General features: G+C 40.5%; 1 protein-coding gene across 1 annotated transcript in view; it reads right to left on the bottom strand.

The window, feature by feature from the left end:
• The window catches only part of PTPRN2 (protein tyrosine phosphatase receptor type N2), a 707,013-nt gene extending 682,259 nt beyond the window's left edge, over positions 1-24,754 (bottom strand). The window contains exon 1 of the mRNA XM_075419758.1: positions 24,453-24,754. Coding sequence (XP_075275873.1) covers positions 24,453-24,597 — 145 coding nt within the window. The 5' untranslated portion in view covers positions 24,598-24,754. The remainder of the gene's footprint in view (positions 1-24,452) is intronic.
• Positions 24,755-25,450: the final 696 nt, after the last annotated feature.

Genomic DNA, 25,450 nt, shown 5'->3' with positions numbered 1-25,450 from the left:
GGAAAAGCTGTCCTTGGAAGAATCCACCCTTCTCCAAGACTTGCCCAGATGAAAAGCAAGAACTAGGAAGAAGTCTGATGACAGTTTATTTAAGAAATTATTTCTCTGGTTCACTACTTCAAGATTTGATCTTCTTCCTATTGTCTTGAGTGTTTTGGGAGAAAGTCCTCAGACATCAGTTTAAAAATAGTACAAAAGTAAAAAAATAAAGGAAGAATATTTTCTGTTTTAAACTCACTATGGAATCAGGACTGCCATCATTTTCTTCTGCAAAATGTACAGAAATAGTAAGTAACATTTAGACTACAAGCAATCAATGTAAAAGTTATGAATACAAAATAGTCATCTATACCAACTTCCTACAGGTCAACCCATTACAAAATAAATTCAAAGAAAACACTTTGTAATGAAATAGATTTTAACGGAAGCTGATAAGCATTTTTGTCTCTGTATGCTGCTAATATTGGCCAGATTTTCTTAGACATGATTACTTAGAATAAGTAAAAATTGCTTTGTTTTAATCATAAAACTACCATAAAATTATTTTAGTGTGGAATTAATAGGTACAACCATTCACATCACATGAAGAGTACAGGAACAGTGAAGAAGCAAAAATCTATACAGAATACATTTCACAGTAATGTAATGCACTCTAATGCGTGAGATAAACAAGTGTGATTGACAGATTTCAAGGTCAGAGAAGACCACAGTGAGCATATTCTACATTAAAAACATCAGAGAATGTCATCAAGTGTCATCAGGTGGTTGCTGCAATCAGTCCACGATGTCTGTTTGAGTGACAGCATTGCATCATATGCCACATTTGAATCAGTTCAATGGCATATCATCCCAGGGATTAAAAAAATACTCATATTCTAGCATGAATTTATTCAGCTTCAGCTTTCTTTTTCCACAATTCATTTTGTTTTCTTCTTGACAAATAAAACAACTTCCTTCTTTTACCAGAACTCCAAAGCTGCTGTCAAGGAAAGTCTCCAAAATCTCCTCAGTCCAAACTTCCGCATTTCAAAATCTACTTTTTGCACAAATATGGAGAGGATTTTTATTGCATTGGATCGTATATATAGGTTTGGGGTCATAATCAATAGTAAAAATCACTTTAATAAAATTACCACGGATATTAACAGCAACTAGTTTATTATGGATGAGAGAAACCACAAAATAAGAACAGAACAAAAATTTATTTTCTTTCTAATTTACCTAAGCCACCAACACTGACACAAATTGACTCATTCAGATACAGGTTTTTCCCAGATCTCTCACTCATTCTGCATAAAATGTTATATTTAGACAAGATAAAGTAAGGTATTTTCAGATGTCAGTGAAAATATTACCATCTTCAAACATGAGCTCCATCCTATTTTTATGAATAAGTTTGTATCATTATGTGTTTTTGTATTGCTATCGTGTCCAACTGTTTTCCAGTGCATGTCAAGCAACATGACTAATATGTAACTTTTGGAAATAGTTTTCTCTCTGTTTCTCTTTTTCTTTGTGAATTTCTCCCGGTCTTCCTCGTTTGCTTCCAGTGGCATTCGTTTTGGAGGAGGGTTGCTTATTTGTCTTTTACAAATTATGAGCATATGTAGTGCGTATCTGTACTAACGGACAGGATATAAAAGAGTTCTTCCTACATAATGAGTATATGTGACCCAGGTCTCACATGGTTCTCAGCCTCACTTCAGGTTTTGTCTGTAAGTCTCAAACTACTCAAAAGCCCCTCTCCACTATGCAGGTAAGATTTGTCTTTGAGAGGCAGAGTTTTTATCAGCAGTCCTCATTCTACATGTCTTGTGGAAACATTAGGTATCTTGGACTCTTAAAGGACCAGGAATCTGGCTATTGAGTGTCTTATAAACAAGGATATAGGCTTTGAGCTTGATCTGTAGGAGACCAAATGTGTCCCACAAGCAACTCAAATGTATTTACCTCTGACTGTGTTGCTGAATATGTACAGTGCTATGGTCTCTACTACCTACTCTTTGTTAAGAAAGAATAACTTTAAACCACAGTGTACTACCCCACTGAAATTCAAATGAGCAGCAGTGAAAGTATGTAAAATCCAGGTCTGGTCATTGTCTACCAGCATAAGATATATCACTTTAGCCAGCTGGACACAGTAAACAGGAATCCTTAGAGACAGTACTGCATGAAATCATCAGGGATCTCACAACCATTCTTGAACTTCAAACAAATTTAATTCTTTGCTATTTTTCACCTTCAATAAAAGGGACAGCAATCTCTTACTGAAACTCCACCATGCACTGTCAACATATGGGCTCTATCTGTGGTACAAATTAGAATTTCATGTAACTGTGAGCACTTCTTCCAAAGCAATTCAAAAAGTGTAGCAAATAGTGCAAAATGGCACATGAAACAGGTAGAAAGGCAGCGGTAGAATTCATTGTTTTCCTAAACTGCTTGAACACCATCGTCTTTCAGTGCTGTATTCTGGAAGTTTACCAACCATATATAAATTATTTTTTTTATGCAATTTGTCAAGAAAGCAGTTGATTTTATCCTGCCTTTGGCAAACCTGAATCATTACAAATTCCTCCTTTGACATAAAAATGGTCCATGTAAAACCAAGCGTTCCTTCCAGAACCATGTAGTTTCTCTGCTGCACTGTATTTTGCTTTTACAAAATGTACCACTATAAGCATATCTTATAGGTCAAGGTCTTATCTGGAAAACAAAATCAAAGATAGCTCCGGTGGCTGACAATATTATTTCACGTTTCTCTTACGTAATGAATAGGGACACTAAATTTAACAGTTAGTGATACTGTATAATCTCCTATCTCTGTATTTTAAGAAAAATCTTAGGATCCTGAAGTCCAAAAAGAAGCACTCTTCCTCATTGACTATTCAATACAGCTACAGATTAGAAAGAAAATCACCTAGCAGAAACTTGCTTTCCATAAATAAAAAGCGTTGCATGCAGAAATCAAGCTCCGCAGAAATCTTGATTGCAGCAAAATATGTTAATGGGTACTACTAAAAAACATAGTGTAAGGTCAAGGAAATTGTCAATCTAATGCTTTTACATCACTATGTTTATTCAAGAATTTTTAAAATTAGTATAAAGATCTCATTTACATTGCACCAAGACCAAAGTTGTCACTGCAGTTCTCTGCTTGGTATGCAAGAATTATCGGCGTTTTCTGCTCATAAAAAATAGAGAAATGTCATGATTTGCCTAAGGTCACATAGCAGGAAACAGAAATCAAATCCTGTTCTATGACCACTTGACATTCAAAGCCCTTCATAATCTACTTCCTAACATTTCTCTCTTCTTCTGTAACCCCCTCCTCTTTCATCTCAAACAACTTGAGACCTCCAATTTCTTGCATTCTTGTTCACTGTTTCCTTTCAAGTTGCTAATACATTTGGAGTTCCCTGTCTGGACCAAGATACAGCTTCTCCTTTATTTATTGGTGGTTGGACTCAATGATCTTAGAGGTCTTTTCCAACCTATGATTCTATGATTCTATGATTCTATGATTCTATTAATGCTCAGCTTAAAGCACAGTCCTTCACGACTGTCATGGACCATCACACAAGATGTCCCTGTGTGTAATCAGTTCTCGGTCCTTTACCCATAACTACAGACAACTTTTCAGCTCCTCTAGGCTAGTGCAGTTGGGTTGCCTGCGCACAATAACCACATATCGCACGTACTCGAATGAGCTGAAAATCCTTCTTCCCACTGTCATAACTTCCAATGTAAACAGCACATTGTTAACCATCTTTATATTACTATTCATTTATGCAATTTCTAAATCCTTGCATTGATTATATTGTCTACCTAATGCGTCAACCCCTTCAGGCTGGAAGTGCATCTTTTCAAATGTTGTTAAAAATTGCAACACACTCGAGGGCAACATAAAATAAATAAGCACTATATAGTTCATTACAGAACTTTGAAAAAAACAGCAGTGTTTTTATATATAGTCTACATCAGATGTAAAGATAAAGTTTGTTTTCTAATGAACACAGGTGAAAGAAAAATCCCTAAAAAATATCTCTGTGCTTTTCACAGTACCAAGACAAGTTAGCACTCTGAGCAAATAAGAGAATATTCTGAATATGAGCAAAGTGTCATGAAGCAAATAATCATCCAAAATTATGAGGTCTATTATACTGTAGAAGAAGAAGGAAGGAGTGTATTTTCATTTAAGTGTGTCTGTGCTGGTACATTTCCATGATTATTTTTCATGGCAAACAATTCTTTTGATATTAGAAACAAACTGGAACGTAACTGCACCTTTACAGTTCAGAGTTAATGATTACTTAGAATTTACTTGGGAACTTCTTGTATTTTAATTGCTGATTTCAAAAAAAATATAATCTATGAACAAATCAAGAAGATTACTTAAAAAATTGAAAATAATTTTTTTTTCAAAAATATAATTTAATCCCAAACTACAATATACTCCATTACTGTAGAGCTAAAATGTACTTCAGGAGAGCGAAGACCATGCTATCATTCTGCAGAGTTCCTATTACTATGGTTCTCTAAGTTTTAAAAACTTTGAAGAGAATATATTTGCCTTTTATGCAATATGGTTTTTAGGTACAAAAAAGGCACTGCTAGCGACGATAAACTTCAGCATTAAAAAATACTCTTAAAAGAGATGGTTTGAAATTATCCCATTTGAAGGTAAGATGTATATCTCAAGTTTAAAAAGTTTGGATGGGGGTTCACACCCCTCTACACTTCTCTGTCTATAACGCAGTGCCTGTTCACATCATGCTGCTTCTGCAGTTGATGGAAATCCAGTCAGTTTAGCCATATGTTCCTGGAGTACCATTCTTCTCACCCTGAAGCAGATACGTAAAATTGGGCAGACCAATTATGTCCCATAAGTGCCTCTTACTCTTCAATGACTCTAAATGGGCCACAGAGTGACTGACTCGACTACAGACATCTGAAGTGAGATGAATCCCACACCCCACACAACTAACTACTCTGCCAAAGTTTTCCCAATAAAATAATGTGGAAATGTTTCTTACTGAAAGGATATTTAAATAGAAGGAAATCAAGAGAATTTTAAATATCTAATCTAATACAGTATAATTTCTGAGAAAGGACAAAATTGCTAGAGCTGAAAAAGATGCATGTTGTTATTTCTCATAGTGTTTGTCAATAGGTATAACTTCCAGTCTGTCTGGGATTAGGAAACAATTGAAAAATTGAACAGAACCCATTTTTGCTATGATTCCCTCTAGAGGACAGATATCTACACATTTTGTGGTCTTTTGAAAAAGCTGAAACTTTTAAAAGCACATAAACCCACACCAGTTTTATTGAAACCAGCATATTCTTTGAAGACAGTTGGAAAACAGGCTTTTTTTTCTGCTATAAAAAAAAACAAACCAAGCAGCTGATACATCAAGAATTAAAAGCTTAGAAATATCAGTTCCATGACGATTCCACTCATATTCTGCTATTACATAAGCAAAACTAAAAGATTGCTTTATTTTATTTTTTTTAAAACAAAACCAATAAACTTCTCGGAACTTTCTGATCCTTATATAAACTCAAGCTGTTTGGAGATTGTCAACAGGTCTTTCAATTAAAAATGTATTTTTCAGAAAATCAAGGTTCTACAGGATACTTCTGATGAAACACTTCACTGGATAAACTGTAAAAAAGTATTCCAGCTAATCGAATCAAAATACTTAACTTGGGGTCAATTTAACACTGCAATGCATCTGAGGCAGATATGAATGGTGGGACTTTGATCTCAGGTGTTCCAAATCCCCCTTCTGCAGTGTGGCAATGCCTCACCGATGAGTCAAACAAGGAAGCCTGTCCCAGTGACAAGGCTGGGGCCTCTGCTGCACAGCAGTAGCTCAGCTATTCTCCTCCTGCCCATCACAGCCATACGAGGATTTGAAGATACAACTTCTAGCATCAGGAGTAGAAAAACCTCCTCTCTGCCCTCAGGCTGACAAACCTGGCAGTTCAGGCAAACAAAGTTCAGTGTTACCTCAAAAAACAAATTTTTTAAATGTTTCAGTATTTTGCCTTCTCCATAAATAACCTTTTTTAAAATATGTTACTCTAGTAAAACATCCTGAACTTACATTTTTGTCCTGATAAGAAGCAGAAACAAACGTTGAAACATGAGAAGCTCCCATAAGAAAAAAATTCAAAATATTGAACAGATACAGTTAAAACCTTGTCAAGGCACTCTCTCTGCTGAAATTAAGGAGTGAAATAAACAAAAAAAGAAAGTATAGAGCAGAATCATCCCAAAATATAATTTCCTTGTTCTGTCAGCTCCTGTAAAACATAACGTCAGTATCTGTACTGCATTTAGAGTTTTAATCCAATGATCACACAAAACTAATGGCTCAAGAAGTTAAAAATAGCAGCTATATGGTGTCTAATAGCCATATTGCCCTTGGGAGCAATTTGGCATCACTTGCTCATCAAGCAAAAACTCACAATCCTTGCTCAAATAACCTATATACAACAAAGATGAGAAAAACAACGGCCACTTTCTGTCACTGTAGTAATTTTTGTTGAAGAGTTAAATGTATTTAAAATAAACATAATGCAGCAAAATAAAGTGATAAATACATATTTATAGGCTTATTTTAGAAGCACAAACCTGTTCCGATAGCTAGAAGATTCAAGGAACTGTTCTGTTTTAAACTGCTTATTCAGATAACTAGAAGTACTATTAAAAGGAATGAAGATGGTTCCTTTTAGTTAAAATCACTCACCTACTTCCTTTAAAGAAGTGTTCAAAATTTACACTTCTTTAAACTGTGTGACTTCAAGGTTACAAAGTATTAATGGGTCTTCCTGGAGCTGTATTGCCTTTCTCATCGGTATTATCATATTTTATTTGCTTGTCTCCACGTGTGACTGTTTTTTAAGACTTTGTTCATTTCTGAAAGTAAACCAAGGCAATGAAAAAATGGGTTCAGCTGAGGTTACAATACTCACCAGTCTGGTATAAGTTCATGATAAATCAGTAAAATCTACACCTATTACACCTCTTTCTGCTTTGTTCGATTACATATTTTCCAAGTGCACTATAGAGCTATGTTCTCTTTAAATTAATCTTGCTTGTAATTTAGTCTTCCCTCTCACGCAGATGTCATGGACTATGGTGCACTTCTATCATTTCATACCCATTTGAGGAAAAAAGCCTACACATTTTCATCTGTTAATTATATATATATTTCTCCATGTGCAAAATCCAGTACCCCAGATTTATGGCTCACACATTCTCATAAACTGAATAGGGATGGATCTCACCAGCACTCACATAAAATCTCCACCTTACACAAGCATTGCAGAAACCTTCATTCTACAAATGGCACACATCCTTCTAGAACAGTACTGGACCATTGTTCCAAAATGAGACTAAAGGATAACTGACTATTGAAAAACAAGTCTTTAAAACAAGAAATAAAACATATCCTTGTCCTGTTCCTTTCTAATGCCAAGAGCAAAGACATTAGTTGAAGGACATACCCAAATCCAACTTGCATTCACCTACTCAAAAGTCCATGTAACTTGATTTCAGTAGCTTTCACCTGCTACCATACACAACTGCCATGCAGTCTTAATTTGCTGCCTCCTGCAAAAGGCAGAAGGCTGAAGTGACAGTATCGCTTAGGTGGGTAGAATGATCCAGCTCAAAAGCCCAGAATACTTGAAATGTGCTTTCTGTCTTGATGTAATATCTTTCCATTCATACTTTCTCTTCTGCAGTGAAATCCAAAGTATAATGCAAAGGCATGGGTTTTTTCCTGCTACAAAGGTTAGGTATATACTTTCCATGGCTGTGGGAACCCAGCAGGGACACTTTAATATAGAGACTTCTGGCTGGAACATGGTTCTAAAAAAAAAACAATTTAACCTAGTGTATTTTCTGCCCACTCTAGCAACAAATAGCTAGCACTGTATTAGCAGTTTACTAGCAAAAATCCATTTCGTTTTGTTTCGTATAAAATGTTAGTGTTTCAGGCCTAATGAGCAAATGCTAGCATAATTTTTGATTCGTTATTACTGTGACTGTACTTTTTTTTTCTTTTGAGGAAAGTTTGTGTATATCTGTATCTAGAATATTTGTTCACTTCAAAATTGTTCTGTTGTTACTCAGAGTACCCTCAGGACTGCAAGTTTCTTGTCCGCGTCAGTCTAGAGGGGAATGCAGGTATTATTCAGGGGTATGATACTTGTGCTTACCCAGATTGCTCTAGTCAGAAGTTTCTTAGGAGCACACCGTACAAAGTGCCATATCAGATTAGACCAAAATCTGAGTCTGACAGTGATCAGTAGCAGTTGCTAAAGGCAAGAGGGTAAGAATGGGGCCATGCACCATGACACTCACCTTGGTACGCCCTTCCCATCTGCCAGCCTTCCACCACTGTCAAGCAACCCTCAGATCTGTCAGGCCTCTTACCAGCCTGGAAAGCTGACCCACCAAGAGAGACTTGTCCCTCAGCAGATGAACAGAAAAAGGGAATCATGACTCTGTTAATAAAGCATCATATAATGGAATGGAAAAATATTACTGTACATAAGATTCTTAAAAGTCACTATCTGAAATCATCCTTCTCCTCTTTGCACCACTTGACTATTTTTTGATAATTCATTCCACAAATACCATATATGACAATGAAAAAAGATTGTTACTGCGAAATTTGGAAAAGATTGAGTGAAGAAGGACACTAAAGCTTTTTAACAAATCTGAAAAATATTACTTTACTGTTGCTACAGTAACATCTTCCTCATAAGCCATCCAAATTTAAACACTGTCTTAAGAGAGTTCTAGGTCAAGTTAAAAAGCACAGACAAGCTCTTCAGGGGAATCAAGTTGATATTCAGCATGGGTAAGAATGCAACGGAAAAGGTGAACTAAAGTTTTTAGCTATTTCCATAATGACTTCTCACTTGCTGTGGTCTGTCCTACTTTCTTTCCCCTTAGCCACCCAGTAGTCTCTCTTCTGAGGAGAGAATTCTCAATTGCCTCTAAGGGAAAAATCCTAGCAATTTTTTATTCTGTGGCAACGTATCATCTTAATTAAAAGAAAAAAGCTTAGATTTGCAAAAAGATATATTTGCAGATATAAGTTTGCACCTCCTGAGATGAGACCAAGAATAAAAAGCTATTTGCAGTTTCTCACATATGGAGAATAACTATACATGGATAATATATGAACTGAGAAACTGCAGAGCGAATACAAAAATCATTCACGAGGCACCTGGGAATTATAAGAGGAATTTATATTTATTTGCTCTATCACTACATGATATCTGGTGTTCTCTTGCTGTTCTTTAAGCTCCAGAGTTGAAGTCATTCCTCCGCGGGAGAGCTGGCAGTATGCATACTGGAAATCATCTTTCAAAAAGGAAGAACAACCTCTTTCAGTTTTCATGCATTTGTAAAGCATCAGTTAGTGGATTTTTGGCACCGATCTGTTTTTTTAGAAATGTTCAGCTAATTTGCATCTTCTCAGATGTAGGGTTTTATAGTCCTTCCCAGATGTCACCAGATACGTACTCATCAGAGAAGAATGAAAACCAAAGCTTCTAACTCATCCTAAAGTGGTGTGCCTTATCAATTTAAAAAAGTAAATGAAATACACAAAGTATTACTGTTGCAGAAGACACTCCACATAGTAGATTCAAAGTAATTTGAGGAATTCTTATCCAGTTTCATCTAAAAAAAATGTTCTACTTATCTTGTTTGGAAATGTCACAAATTGTTCAAGTAACCCTAAAAACATACACAGGTGAGAGCACTATGAAGTCTGTTATTGCACTTTTCTAGCATGTGAAATTTTGATGTCATTAAAGTGCCCCATTACCAAAGAAATAAGTGAAATAAAAGTCCTGTTTATATAAAAAATCAAGGTATAATCGAAACTGCTGTGATCTATTTTTTCCCACGCTGAAAGCAAAAGGGGTGAACAGTCCTGTTTAAAAAGTGACAATAGCACTTACCTCTAGTTAGGCACACGCGTAAGTATTTGCACTGGTAATCAGAACCAAAAATTAAACAGACAGACTTAATCATTGCTTTCAGATAATGAACTATCATAGAAACAGCTCTACTGTGATTTATGATGTGAAGAAAGCATCATCATGATACCTGACATACATTATTCACAAATGAAATGTGACTAAAAATAGATTATGAATAAATACAATGTAAAATACTGTGGAATGAACTAGTGTTAAGAAATTACATAACAAAATTAATTTATTTCCAACAAAGCTGCCAGTTGGCTGATTTTTTACTTACAAAGACTAGGAAAAAGTGATGTTGTATACTGACTCCAACATACATTATAGTAGTCTAACTTCCAGCTTGCCACATTTAAAGGCTATTTATTTCTAACACTCTCCCTCCCCCTTTTCTCTGTTTTTGTGTTTGCCATCATATCTGGTATCTATTAGCATTCATCACTTTCATTTATACACATTTGTATAACTAATTTCTGCAGCTTTACTTTGTAAGAAAGTTGTGTATTTTATCTAACGTGTATTCAGGAAGTGTCGTATCTGCAGTCTGTAAATGGTTTGGTGGGTTTGTTGGGTTTTTTTCATTTTGTTTTATTTTGTTTTATTTACAGACTGGTATTTAGTTGACATCTGCACAACTGGGAAGGACTTTCCGTAGGTTACGTGGCAATGGTGAAGCTGGTCAAACAGAGTTCTGTTAGCACAGCTGACAAGAGCTGAAGGGACCGTAAGGTGGAAAAAAATCCCAGGTATTAATAAAACTTCACTTGATAGAAACCACAGTAGAAAGGCAGATTTTTCACCTCAAATTGGCATCCATTTTGGAGCACAAAAGCTGACCAAAAATAATCTGTCTCTGAGAAATTTCGTTAAGCGTTCTTATAATTAGATTAACCTGACAGTCTGGTGAAGCCAAACCAGGATTATAGGTAAAAGAATGTTACGTGATCTTTTTCTGCATGTATTTCTTTATGTAATAGCTGTTTTACTGAACTCTAGATAGAGTAGAATACTTGTTTTCCTTTCATTTGTACATGAACACTGTCTAACACTGAGGAGTGACTCAGGCGTGGCTGGCAAACTACAGAACACCAGACCCTCTGTTTTCCAGAGAGTGACAGTCTCAAATAAAGTAACACTCACACCCCGTTCTAGAAAATCAGGGTTGCAAGATGCTACAGCACCAAACCACCAAGGCCCATCCTTCGGCAAGCAGAATTCTCCCAGTTGAGTGAGTTAAGCAGAGTATCTTTGTCAAGCAGCAGGAAAACATGGGCACCCCCAAGCCAAGGCTATCGTCCAGACTGCGACAGAGACAATGGAAAATTTACTAGAAAGAAAATGTTCAAATATTTATTTGCTAATACTCTGTCTTTAATACAGTCAAATATACTCTATAAAACCAGCTTTAGGCAATCCCTATTCAAACATTTGATGCCTCAAACGACCTGAAATCCAGGTACCCTGGACTACTATCAGTGACATCAGAAGGAACTGAATCTGCAACCATTCTTATTTACACCAAACACAAAAACAACTTCAGGAAAACTGGTGAAGCTGTTCTTCAAGGAGGAAGTGTTAAAGGCACAGGAGCAGGCTGTCCCCATGTGCTGCAATACGAACTGGCAGGGAAGACGACCGGCCTGGCTAAACAGGGAGTTCTTGCTGTGAGGGGACCTAATAAATGCTTATAAATATCTGAAGGGTGGGTGTCAGGAGGATGGGGCCAAGATCTTTTCAGTGGTGCCCAGTGACAGGACAAGGGGCAATGGGCACAAACTGAGGCACAGGAATTTCCGTCTGAACATGAGGAAGAACTTCTTCACTCTGAGGGTGACGGAGCACTGGAACAGGCTGCCCAGGGAAGTTGTGGAGTCTCCTTCTCTGGAGATATTCAAGACCCGCCTGGACAAGGTCCTGTGCAGCCTGCTGTAGGTGACCCTGCTTCGGCAGGAGGGTTGGACTAGATGACCCACAGAGGTCCCTTCCAACCCCTACTATTCTGTGATTCTGTGATTCTGTGACTCAGTAAAAAAAGGAGGGTCAATCACCTATGGAAGAAAGGGCAGGCGACTCCAGAGGAGTACAACGGTCTCGTTAGGTCCTGCAGAGAGGAAATTAGAAAGCAAAATTTCCAATCTAGAACTCAGGCTGGCCACTGGTGTAAGGGACAACAAAAAATGTTTTTACAAATACCTCAACCACAAAAAGAGGGCTAAGGAGAGTCTCCATTCCTTATTGGATGGGGGGGGGAGTATTGCCAACAAGGATGAGGAAAAGGCTGAGGTACTTAGTGCCTTCTTCACCGCAGTCTTTAATAGTCAGACTAGTTATTCCCAGGGAACACAGCCCCCACTGCTGGAAGATAGGGATGGAGCACAGAATAAACCTCCCATAATCCAGGAGGATGCAGTTAAGGACCTGCTATGCCACCTGGACACTTACAGGTCTATGGGGCTGGATGGGATCCACCCAAGAGTGCTGAGGGAACTGGCGCAGGAGCTGGCCAAGTCACTCTTCATCATGTATCAGCAATCCTGGCTAACAGGGGAGGTCCCAGATGACAGGAGGATAGCCAGTGTGACAGCCATCTACAAGAAGGGCCAGAAGGAGGATCCTGGGAACTACAGGCCTGCCAGCCTGACCTTGGTACCAGGGAAGATTACGGGGTGATTCATCCTGAGTATGCTCCCTGGGCATGTGAAGGACAACCAGGGAATCAGGCCCAGCCAGCATGGGTTCATGAAAGGCAGGTCCTGACCCACCTAGTAGATGAGCAAAAGGCTGTGGATGTCATCTACCTGGACTTTGGTAAGGCCTTTGACACTGTTACTCACAGCAACCTCCTGGAGAAACTAGCTGCCTGTGGTTTGGATGGGTGTACTCTCTGCTGGATGAAGAACGGGCTGAATGGCCAAGTGCAGAGAGTGGTGGTGAATGGAGTTAAACCCAGATGGCAGCTGGCCACGAGTGGTGTTCCCCAAGGCTCAGTTTTGGGTCCAGTCTTGTTTAACATCTTTGTCAATGATCTGGATGAGGGGATTGAGTGCTCCCTTAATAAGTTTCCAGATGACACTAAGCTGGGTGGGAATGTCGATCTGCTTGAGGGTAGCAAGGCTCTGCAGAGGGATCTGGGCAGACTGAATCAATGGGCCAAGTCCAACTGTATGAGGTTCAACAAGGGCAAATGCTGGGTCCTGCACTTGGGTCACAACAACTCCATGCAATGCTACAGGCTTGGGGAAGAGTGGCTGGAAAGTTGCCTGGTGGAAAAAGATCTTGGGGTGTTGGTTGACAGCCAGCTGAACATGAGCCAGCAGTGTGCCCAGGTGGCCAAGAAGGCCAACGACATCCTGGCTTGTATCAGGAACGGTGTAGCCAGCAGGAGCAGGGAGGTGAATGTGCCCCTGTACTCAGCACTGGCGAGGCCGCACCTGGAGTATGGTGTTCAGTTTTGGACCCCCCACTACAAGAAGGACATTGAGGTGCTGGAGTATGTCCAGAGAAGGGCAACGAGGTTGGTGAGGGTTATAGAGAACAAGTCTTATGAAGAGCAGCTGAGGAAACTGGGGCCATTTAGTCTGGAGAAGAGGAGGCTGAGGGGGGACCTTATTGCTCTCTACAACTATCTGAAAGGAGGTTGTAGTGAGGCAGGTGTTGGTCTCTTCTCCAAGTAACTAGTGATAGGATGAGAGGCAATGGCCTCAATTTGTGTCAGGGGAGGTTTAGATTGGATATTAGGAAAAATTTCTTTAATGAAAGAGTGGTCAGGCATTGGAATAGGCTGTCCAGGGAGGTGGTTGAGTCACCATCCCTGGAGGTTTTCAAAAAATGTGTAGATATGGCACTCTGCAATATGGTTTAGTAGGCATGGTGGTGTTGGGTTGATGGTTGGACTTCATGATTTTAGAGGTCTTTTCCAATCTATGATTCTATGATTCTATTAATAAAAGGCTATATTTGATATACTTTTATTGGTAACAGAGTCTCCTTGTGCAGTGATGTACTTTCATCTGAAAGCGAGTTAGTATTATTCTAATACTGGATGGACAAACAGAAAGGTAACAAAGGACAAGAAGCCCACCCTGTTAAAGGAACATTAGGTGGGCAAACATATGTACACCCAAATTCAGTTTTTGGCAGCTTCATGCAGAGGCTTAGGTGAGACTCACCCCCACCCCCTTCACGTGTACCACTATTTAATTTAGTCTCTCTGGCATGAACCTCCCTAAACTGCAAAATAAGAGAAAGAAGTACAGCCATGCTCCTTTTAACAGCCTGTGTAACCACCCCATCACTGGGTAGCTGATCACGTCAGAGCTCTTCCCTATCTGCTAAACTATGAAAATAGTTCCATAATCTGAAGATGATAAAGTATTGTTCTAAAATTCTCTCAAGTAAGTCTTCAATTAGGAAACTTTGACAACTGGGTGTGATCAGCTCCTTCATTCAAGCTGATTCAGAACCTTCATAAAAGCTGTGTGTTCTGCTTTCTAAAATGTCAGCCATTTGACAGCTGTTTATTCTCAAGCCTGTGTGCTGTGTCCATTTCCTCCTCCCTTCTCAGTTATTTACTTTCAGATTACAAACTCATTAGAGCAGGTGTAACTCCGAGAAACAAAAGCAAATGGACAGGGTGAAAAAAAAAAGCCAACAACTGTAAAACTTTGTCTTCTAGGGCGGCATAAAACCAACCAGATATAGTACTAAAACAACCTTCCCTTTCTGCTTTTTAAATGCTATTTGATTACAGTGTTATAAACTTTATACTGTCTAAAAGTGTGAGTGATTGCTCCCAAAGAATATGATTGCTTTATTTTTCTGCAGCTCTTAAGATGAAAATTCACCAGATAGCATCAGTTAACTCTCGGTTTTCCTTCAAAATTTCTGTTTTCACTACTATTGCATTTATTTTGAATATGCAATTTTTATAGCTGACCTTTGTTCTTAGAACTCATCCCCTGCATGTAATGTATGTTGGCAAATTTTAATTATGAGCTGATCTAGTTAACCAAAATAAACCTCCAGATAAGTAATACTAACAGGAATATTTTAACAACTTTAAAATTTCATCTTATAATTGAGGAAAGGGAAAATTGCAGAATCTGATATCAAGAGCAAAAAAAAAACTCAGACATTTATTAAACATAGATCAAACAAAATAAAAAAATCTAAAAGGAATACCCTGTGCTAAAGAATTTGGAGGGGGGGGGTTGTCTCTGTCAACTGTGTAGCTAACTCCAAGATCTCTGTTCACCTACCTAGATGCTAGATGCTAGATGCTTCATGATATTTACCTTGGTATCTTGTCTTCATTAATATCCAGCTATTGCCAGAAAGTCATGACAGATGTATAATTCCCAAGTTTCCCTTTTCCTTTCCTTTTTTACTTCCTTTAGGATATAAGTAAGAAGTGGGATAGCCACTGGTAACTACAGCATTCTCCAACAAGTGGAAGGAATTGCTATAATCCACAGGGTCATACCATGAAAGAAAGAAACAGTCTTTAGTTGAGAAGCTGGGATGGGAGGTGACACCAGGTCACAGAAGTTGGCTATAATATTTTGCCACTGTAAGTAAGGCTACATACTGAGAGTACTGTGCTAAAACCTAGAAAAGGAAAGAAGATTTTATGAGTAATAGATCACTGAAGATATTTGATATCCTAACATCTATCATATCAGACATCAAATAAAGCTGAAATATAAACAGCAAGTATATAAAGTGTTCCACAAACTAAACTAAAATGATAACAAATCATTTTGCCAAGAGAAATACACCATAATTTATACATTCATTAAAAAATAGAATAGACATTCACATTCTTTGGTGGTATCTATCTGCATTAATCAAGGGTTCTAATCTTTCATGCCACATTTTCAGTTCAGCACTGAAGAGCAAATAGAATTTAATGTCTACCTTACAAATTAATTCTGTAAGAGAGGTCAGGTTAATAGGAGACTGTCTTTTATAGGGACACAAGTCAAAGTTTCATGCCCTGGAGAGCTCAAGGGCAATAGTGACATAAACTAACCATCTCCTCAAACCCATCTCGTGTTGCCATTTCATGGATACCAGCACTAATACCAGAATTGTTTTCATTGCTTGTGAGCAAGGCTGTGATTTAGATCCATTTTGTTTTTGTTTGAGCCAAATCAATACCCTTTACAAAGGCAAGATCAAGCAGTCACTGGCAGGAATACCAGAAACTTTTGTTATTGCCAAACATTCTGTACTGCAAAGCTGCAGCCTGATAATAGCTGAAAAAACACAGACAATTTCTTATCAGACAGACTCGTCCTCAGGCCTGAAGATGAGGCATGACCTTCCAGGTGAAGTAACATACTTGTCTGAAACCACTGCTCTGAGTTTGACTGAATTGTACTAACCAACTCAAAAAGTTGTAGAGGAAAGATGGCCCTCCTGTGCAGAGCAGAATATTAACAAAAGAAGAGGTTATAATATCTTTAGGCCTTTTAAGGCAGCAACAGACAGGTAATTATCTCCTGCAGAATAATGAGAGGAGAATATTTCTGTTTGCCAGAAATCAAAAATATCTACCAGTTTTTCAGCATCTAAGCTTGATTCTTGTAAGGTATTTTGTAGAATTTCTTGAGGTTCAAACTTAAGAGATCAAAGATTAATTGGGAGGGAGAAAAATGGGGTTTTTATGTGTATCCAGATATTTTCTGACTTTTGTTGAACTTTGTAAGTTTATTATAATATGTAGTGTGTGTTTGGTTTCAGTTGCATTGTTTTCTATGAGGACATCTGGAAGTATATCCCATTTTGGGAGGCACATATATCTCTGTGCATTACCTTGCACTTGTTGGCTGTGATTTCAAGCTTATGTAACCATCGTTGTATGCTGTTAAGCTATGACTGAAAGAAAAGACCTTACACCCACTACAACCAGCTGTACTTCCCATAAAACTTCTAGTTACTGAATTTTACTTGTTAAAATAGCTTGTTTTATCAACACATTGGTTTGAAACAAAGTAGGTATGCAATGCTAAGTGCTAACTCTGTTCAGAGAGACTGTGCATCACAAACTGTGTTTAGTAATCAAGTACGTTTCACTGAAAGAAACTATAGGAAAAAGCACAGTAAGATGCAGCAATTTACTAAGCTACTTTACTGCTCAAAAATTCCTTCTCAGAAGGAATAAATTCTCTAAAGTTAAGCCCCTCTAATCTTTTCAGAAAAAAGTTCCCTAATTTTTTGATGAGGACAGCTGTTCGGAATGGCATACTGTTACTGGGAATGCTATAGCGTATTGACACTATGAAACGGTTGAGATAAAAATGGAGCCCTTCCACTCCCCTCACAAGTAAAACTCACATAAGAAAACTCAGTAATCCTATGTACACATTAACCTCCATGCCCTTCATGCTTTCTCTTGACTGTTCAAAAGTAGTAAGTCATCATGGTCCCCTTCCTTCAGCGCTCCAGTACCAGACTCCCCGACCATTTGTCTGTCTTACCTGCAGACCTCCTGCTCATTTACCTGTTTTTTTCCCTTTACTTGCTCATTCCATTATCCCTGTTTCTTCTCTGTCTCATTTAGAGGTCACCTTCTTTTGCTTGCAGCTACTAGGGGGTGATTTTCTCAGAGAAATTTTTTTTCCAGGACTACTAATATCCTTCAGCCACCTCACTTGTAGCAGTCCCTTACATGACAAACCTGCCTGACTGCTCACAGGACCTTCTTAAAAAGCTTACTTGCAAGACCTATACATCTCAAAGTCTTGCCTGTGGTTTTGAAGTAATATAGTAGATGATCATCAACCACCCTAACTTTAGTTTAAGCTACTTCATCTGTCTCACCTCTGTGGGGAGAGACAGGTGAATCACTCCCCAAACATGCTTACCTCTCCCCAAGATTAACCTGAGCACCTGATTTTTGAATAGCAAAGGTGCAGTATCTACCATGTAGATATTTACAGCCAGATACTCACCCTAGTCTGGGAAACATATTAAGACAATACTAAGTGGAAAGCAATAGCTGCATTCAGGGAGACATTTATCTGACCTATGTTACATATGCATAGCTGGGTAAAATTAACGGAAATTTATAAACTAGATGTAGGTGAAAAGAAGCCTAGAGTGATTAGCTCAAATAATTACATTTATTTAGATGAATCCTACCCCTTACATTAAGAGAAATAAATGCTTTCTATTCCCAGAGCAGTTTCTCATAGTCTACATACATTTCCTGTCTCCTTTTTTGCCACAGCTTTGGCCTAAATGAATGAATTAAGATTCCTACTTTGTGAATCCCTTTTCCTTCTTGTCACCTTGCTTCATTTTCTCATGTCTCAACTGGTCCATCAAACGTCTCACTTTTGCTGCTGCATTTGACTGTCTCTTCCATGAGAAAAAGTATCTCTACCCAATCATCAGTTTACATCTTTACAGATCCCATACAACTCACTAATCTCCATTCCTAATCTCCAATTCCAATAATTTTACTTCAACTAAACATTCCATTTCTCATTACCTCTTTCAGATATCTGCATTCCCAACATGCCTCTCTTCCTTGGCATCTCTTCTGATTGTTCCCCTGCAAACATGTCCTTCTTCATCTGCATCTGCATCTTCACCTCCTTATTCTTCATTTGCATACATAAAACTTTTTCACTAGCAACGTTACTTACTGCCATCCTAGATTCATTAATAATAACCATGCTGAGCCTAACTAAAGATACTTCCAGTTCAGCATCCTGTCTTTGACAGAGACTAGCAGTGGACTCAGTTATTCTCCCTCCTTTGCCAGTTCTGTCACCAAAACCAAGTGGATCTTTCCTCCAACCTTTACTGAATGCCCTCCTAAATCTGCCTGTAAACACCAACACAGATTTTAGCAGGACATTATATATATTGATTTTGTAACAGTAACTTCAGAGATTTTATCTAAATTTTAGGCTATGGTGTAAGTGTGATGAGGCCAAAATGTATATCACTTTCAGGAAGTCGGAATATACACTTCCTTTTGGCTTCCACAGGTGGTCTTATGGATTTGGATACATATGACCAATGGTAATCACCTATATCTGAGCTCGCGTTCTTATGCTCTTCGTAGCCAATGGAAAATTGGACACCCCAACTCCTTGCTTATCAGTGGGCTCCACTGCCTTCAGGGACTGCAGCTGCCCATTTTCTTACCAACAGCAGTCTCTCCACACTGACGTCTGTAAGCATTGCTGTTCACTGTCCCAAAGTACACAGGCAACTGCCTATTTATCATTAATGTGTCAACATTAACTACTCTTTGCTATTCTAGCAGAACTTCCCAAGTATTCCTTGGTCTAACAACTGGGAGTAATCTCATTCCCTCTCAGCAGGCTGACTGTTGGCATGGTACGATGGTGTGGTACGCTCTGTGGCATGTAAGTTTTGGGGACTGGTATTGTTTGTTGGTAGCAAAAAAAGAAGGAAGACAAGTAGAAATATTATCTTTTATTTCACCAAATACAGAGAAATGTTGGGGTACCCTTAGGTAGGAAGCAGAAATGAGCTTATATTTTCAAAAACTTGTCTGTTTTCTCTGAATCAGTAAACCAAACAAATAGAAAAATAAAATCTCCCTAGAAATCCTGTCCTATGAACAACCTTTAGAGCACCCTGCAATGACTTCCCTTTACTGACAGCGAAATAATTCATTTACTCTCCATTTGAAACTTTCAACAAAACCAAGTTAGATGGGAAAAAGATACTGTAGAACAGTCATGGGGTGATGTCAAGAACATTAATGCATATTCTTACCTTTAATTCAACGGAACTAACAGACATGCCTTGATATCAAGCTGCTTACAAGTTGCTTTCCAACATAACCCGTTGCTTAAGAAACACTGCTAGAATATACAGAAATACTTTCGATGAAGGGAAGCATACAGCTTCCTACACTGAATCCTTCATGTTCTGAGCAAGTAGGATTGTCTTAATGAAATTATTTTGTTGATATTTTTATTTGCTATCATTATGTCATACATTACACTCCATCATCAATTACATCAAGTCAACATGATATCAAAATACCTGAGTGCCTATGAGAAGTTCCAAATTAATATAACTGGAAAGTCAGGCAATTTTATCTACTGAACAGATGGTAACGCTGCAATTCCCCTACTTTCTCAACCAGTCTGCTACAAGCCTCTACCAGCATTTCAATCCAAATGCTACTGAAGTCAACGGGAAGGTTGACGTTGACTTCAGTGAGCTTCAGCTCAGCTCAGAATTGCTGAAAGCAGCAAAATTTCAGTCCTCATGGATCTCCAAGACACATGACAATGACGGCTGAGAACAACAGTGGTTTTAATTCTGTTATGGCAACACCTATCCAACAAGAACTAAACTGAGATACATTTTTTTTGCTCTTCTCCATAAAACACCCATAGACAAAAGCTCTATTGGAGAGCTTTGGATTGTATTTGCAAGACCCAACTGAAAAGCAAAAACATTTGTATTTTTTCGCCTGTCCTACTCTTTATTTCATTCTTTTGTAATTTAAGAATCCACACTGGAGAAATGCTTTCCACCAATGGTAGATACAGTCCCTGCTCTTGTAATCACTCACTTCTGATCAGCTTTAGTCCCTGGAAACTCCTAACCCATGTCTAAAATATTTTTTCAGCTGTTAAACATGCACACTGTAGTTTGTGAAAGTCCTACAATTGACATGTAACATTTTTTAGAAGTCTTTGAGTAATTTTTCTGACCTCAATTACATTTAAACCCTAGCAAAATGTAAGACACAGTCTTGCTCACTGTATGTGTCAGGAACTCACGGCTACAGGTTTAGAAGAATATTTCATGTTTATAAGCAGAAACGTCACCGACTTGTCTTTATGTTAGTTAGCTAAAAATTAAATTCACAGGCATTTGACTTGCAGAATTTTGCATATGATGATGTGGATACAACTTTGAAGGAACTTTTACACAGTGTATGAAACAACCATTTCCAGAAATTTCCACAGCATATTAAAGTACTCATTTAAGAAGAAAATGCAGACCAAAAAATGGGATTGCAGGCAGCACAAAAGATCAAATTATACTGCAAAATTATACTCATATTCAGTGAAGGTTATAAGCATCATTTTACACAATAGAGGTCAATGTGAATGCACTGCAGCAAGCACACAGTCTCTTTTCTAAAACATACCAGGACAACTTCTGCTATAAAGTATCAGTATTTTAGGACTAATGAAATAATGTGATTAAGAATGTTCACAGTTTACTTTGTTCCCCAGTTCTCTACCTCACCCAGCCTATCTAATATGAAAATAAAATACCACTGCAACTTTCTGAATAGATTAGTCTATTTAACAAGCTGTACAACTGCATGGAACAACTTCAGTTGTTGGAGCTGCAAATTTTACTGAAGTAACTGCTTAGTGTTTATTGGAAGGCATTTTAAGTTTAACTGCTTCCGCAGCATAATTATTTGCTAATAAGAAAATGTCTCATTGAAAAAAATCCACACAACCATCACTACTGGAGCAGAATAACCCAAATCTGTGGAACTTAGAAAACATGACCGGGATATATTGGTCATAGATGATTACTTCATAAAACACTTGAAAAGAAGTTCCATAATCTTAAATGGACTGTGTCTTATAAACAAAAAGATCTATTTAGAATATTAAGCTCCCAGACCCAGTGTTTTATCAAAGACTGATGAACACTGCTATGTACTCAGCTGATTTTTTCTGCGGAAAACATGAGAATATCTCTCTTGGGCTAAACGTGGGCAAGAGACAGAGAGAGGGGGAGGACCATACTTTTCCTCATTTTTTCTCATTTAGTCTGCTACTCTAAATGTCAAGAAATGGAATCATATGTGCTTTTCCTGACAATAGCATCCTATAAAAACACCTTTCCCCAGGAACAATCTACAAAGCCTCATGAATTACATAGGCAGAAGAAGCACAAATCCAAATCTTTTATTGTATTTAACTGCAACATTAAAACTTCCAATTTCTTAAACAAGTTTGTAAGTATGTTGCAAAATAAATAGGTCACCATTTCAAGATGATTATTATATTGGAAAGCATAGACTAAAGTTGACCAAAAAAAAGAGGAAAATAATGAAATTGGATGAAAACATCCTATGAAATGGTAAAGGTCATGAACTTCTACTTCTGAACCAGCTTTTAGGAAGACTTTCTGAAACAGTTAATAGGAACAAATTAATAAAAAACTGTTTCTATAATTACACCGCTTTTAAGGCAGTTTCCATCACATATTAAAGAGGTTTCATAATGCATCTGTGTTCAATTTTCAATTAAAGAAAATGGAACTGCGCACAAAAAGACACCAAATAAGTATGTTCCTCCTATAACCACAACTCAGATACCTTGTAAAATTACAGTTGCATCTCCTGATTGTGTCTAAAAATTGTAGTCTAAAATTGAACAGAATCTACTATAATAAATAGTTTGAACTCAGGTTTAATGAGATCTGAAACACCAATGAATAAAAGAAATAAAGGAATTCTAAGGGAAGAGACAGCTAAAACTGTTTCACTTCCAGCAATGCAAACATTTTCCTGCATCTTGTCAAACACAATAACTCCTTTCCCATCTTTCACAGAGATCCGTGAGATATCAGTTAGTTCCCTATCCCAGAAGAAGCAGACAGGCTCAAGTTGTTTTACTGCTACTGAAATAACCTCTGAATTATACCTCCTAGACCACTGGATTCACTATGTAAAACCAAGCCTGCTCTTCCTCCCTTCCCTTCCACGTAAGGACAGCCTCAACAGTCAGGCAGGCATCCTTGCCAAGACAGAAGCACAGGGAAGCTACAGGGAAGTGACAAACACACAAACATTGTCGTGTAGCTACAACATGCTGAAAAGCATTTTGTGGCCCAGACTGATTTGCAGTTGATGTTTTGGGAGATGGCATCAAACTCTGACTGGTTTGAAAGCACAGTGTATAGCCTATTGCATTATTAAAGGTAAAAATTACAGCTATTGCTTTCAATATTTTCACGCAAGCTTTCTCCTCAGCAGATTAGGAGAAACAGTCTATATCTATAGCAACCAGGAGAGAGGAAGGAGGGATATATCCAGTCCAAACCATTTCTCCTTAAAACCTTGCATCACTACCTTCAGTATAGCAAGCATTTAATAGCTCATTTTTATTGCCATTTGACAGAAGCCTCATTAAAAACATGGTCAGCTGATTTCAGTTCCTTCTTGATAAACAGAATGTACGTGAGGAAGGCTGCACTGATACTTCTGTGGGAGGCTTCCTTTGTTTCTTGAAGTCATTTTCTTTTTTTGTCTTAGCAAAACATCTCTTAGGGACAGCTACTTTAGCTTTCACTCTCTGATCTCCATAACCACTCTAGGTAGGTATTAAATTGGGAAAAAATATAAAATTCTCCAAGTTATGACCTTCTTGACTCCAAGTCAGTTTCGGAAAGATACTGTAAGTGAAATGAGACTGACTGTACCAGTAGGTATCACTGGAGAAAATTCTGGTGAGCACACAGTCACCAGTGCCTCAGTGCAAGGAGAGGACTGCCAAGGAGAGTGGCACAGGAGAACAGCATTGATCATAAACACAGCGAGCTTGTTTTGAGGATCCCTTCATGTTAGCGTGGGTCATTTTAGCAGGTGGGGATGTTTATTGCAGATGGTATCTTCCAAAAGAGGAAGGGAATGGACAGCGACAGCAGGAGGCTGTTGAATGGTCTTCCCTGGGCAGCACCAGGTATTTTCAGACATCTCTGAAAGAGCCTTCACCAGGAGCCAGTGCTGACTTTCACCTCCAACAGAATGGGATAGGGCTGGACACCAGCGAAGGCTGGGCTGCAGCTGGGGGTTTGTGGCCTGGGCATTTCCTGCGGTTTCCAGCTGCGAGGGCAGTTTAGTGGGCTGAATCCTCCGAACCGAGAGGAGGGTTGAATATGTGGAGGCTGGGTGCGTTTATGGTGACTCCTCACCGGTGGACCTCGACTTTCGGGGCCTTGTGGTTGCCTCGGTGGAAGTTTTCAGCGTGTGAGGAGACTGGCTGAGGCTGGCTCCGCGCAGAGGGACCCGGAGGTCCCGGCGGGATGTGCTGCTGCGGCAGCGGGGGCCCCCGGGCCGGCCTCGGGGTGCCCTGGGACCGGCGGCGCCCAGGAGCTGTGAGGGGCCGGGAGCCAGTCGTGACGGGCCGGAGGACAGGGACCCTCCGCCGGCAGCTGCGCCATACGGAGCCGGAGGACAGGGCCCCGCACCGGGAGCCGTCGTGAGAGGCCGGTGGCCGGGGCCCCGCAGCGGGAGCCGGTCGTGAGGGGCCGGAGGACGGGCCCCGCAGCGGGAGCCGTGCGGGCGCGGCCGCCGGGGGCCTGTCGGAGCTCTCGGGCAGCAGCGGAGGGAGCGCGGGGACGGCGCGGCCCCGCTCCCCGCCAGCCCCACGCCTCCCGCCCCTCGCCCCACTCACCGATCCGCGCCTCGGCGGCGGCTCCGGCGGAGGGCGGCTGGCTGCGCGGGGCGGCGGCGAGGACCTGCAGCAGCAGCAGCAGCAGCGGCAGCGGCGGCAGCGGCGGCAGCAGCGGCGGGAGGACGGAGCCGAGCGCCCCCATCATGCCTGGCCCATCGCAGGCGGCTGTCCCGCTCCCCTGCCCGCCGCCGCCGGCCCTCACTCCATGCCGCCCGCCCGCCCTTTGCCTCCCGCGGCTCCGGCGAGCGGCAGCCGCAGCGGATTCAACACCCAGGACAGCGCCCAGCGCCGCCCGCCCGCCCCCGAGCCGGCCCCGCCCGGCCCGCCCGCCCGGTAGGCGCGGGGAATGGCGGGGAGGGGGGCAGCTCGCTCCCGCTCCGCGGCGCCGCCTCTCCGCTCCCCGCTCGGCCGCGGGGGAGGGCGCTGCCCTCGCTGCCGGGATGGCGGGGCGGCGGCCCCCTCCTCGGGCGGGGTGAGGGCAGGGGCAGTCCCCCGGCCCCTCGGCCGTCCCTGGCGCTGGCGGAGGCTCCGCCTCAGGCGGGCCGCGAGCCTGCGGGCGCTGCCCGGACCGTGCGCCGCCGGGCGAGGGGCGGGGGGGTGCTTCCCGCCAGAAGGGCTGTTCGCCCGGACCCGCCGTAAAGATGGCCGAGCGCGGGGAGGGCGCTGCCAAACGTGCTCGTTCCCCGCGCCGCTGTGTAAAACCAGTTCAGCCCCCGTCGAAGTTTTGTCCTGAAAAACGCGCCGGCTGCGTGGGTTCTCCCCGCGGCCTCCTCAGCTGCGCTTTATTTGACGTCGTTCTTTCCACATGAAACGACTCGCCATCGCGCAGGGTTTTCTGAGGCCCCAGGTGAACACCTCCGGCAGCCCACGCCGTGTTTGCCCTCCGCCTCCTGTCCCCGACGGCCCCCCGCGAGTGGGAGCGCTGGCTGCGGGCTGCCGGGAGGGAGCCGGGCTCGGGCACCCACCCGTCGGCTCCGTGCTCACGCACAGGCGCTCCT

The sequence above is a fragment of the Opisthocomus hoazin genome, chromosome 4 (assembly GCF_030867145.1).
Source record: "Opisthocomus hoazin isolate bOpiHoa1 chromosome 4, bOpiHoa1.hap1, whole genome shotgun sequence".
In the NCBI taxonomy this organism is placed as follows: Eukaryota; Metazoa; Chordata; class Aves; order Opisthocomiformes; family Opisthocomidae; genus Opisthocomus; species Opisthocomus hoazin.
Note: the sequence above shows the minus strand (reverse complement) of the source record. Positions and strands in the feature narration are given on the sequence as shown.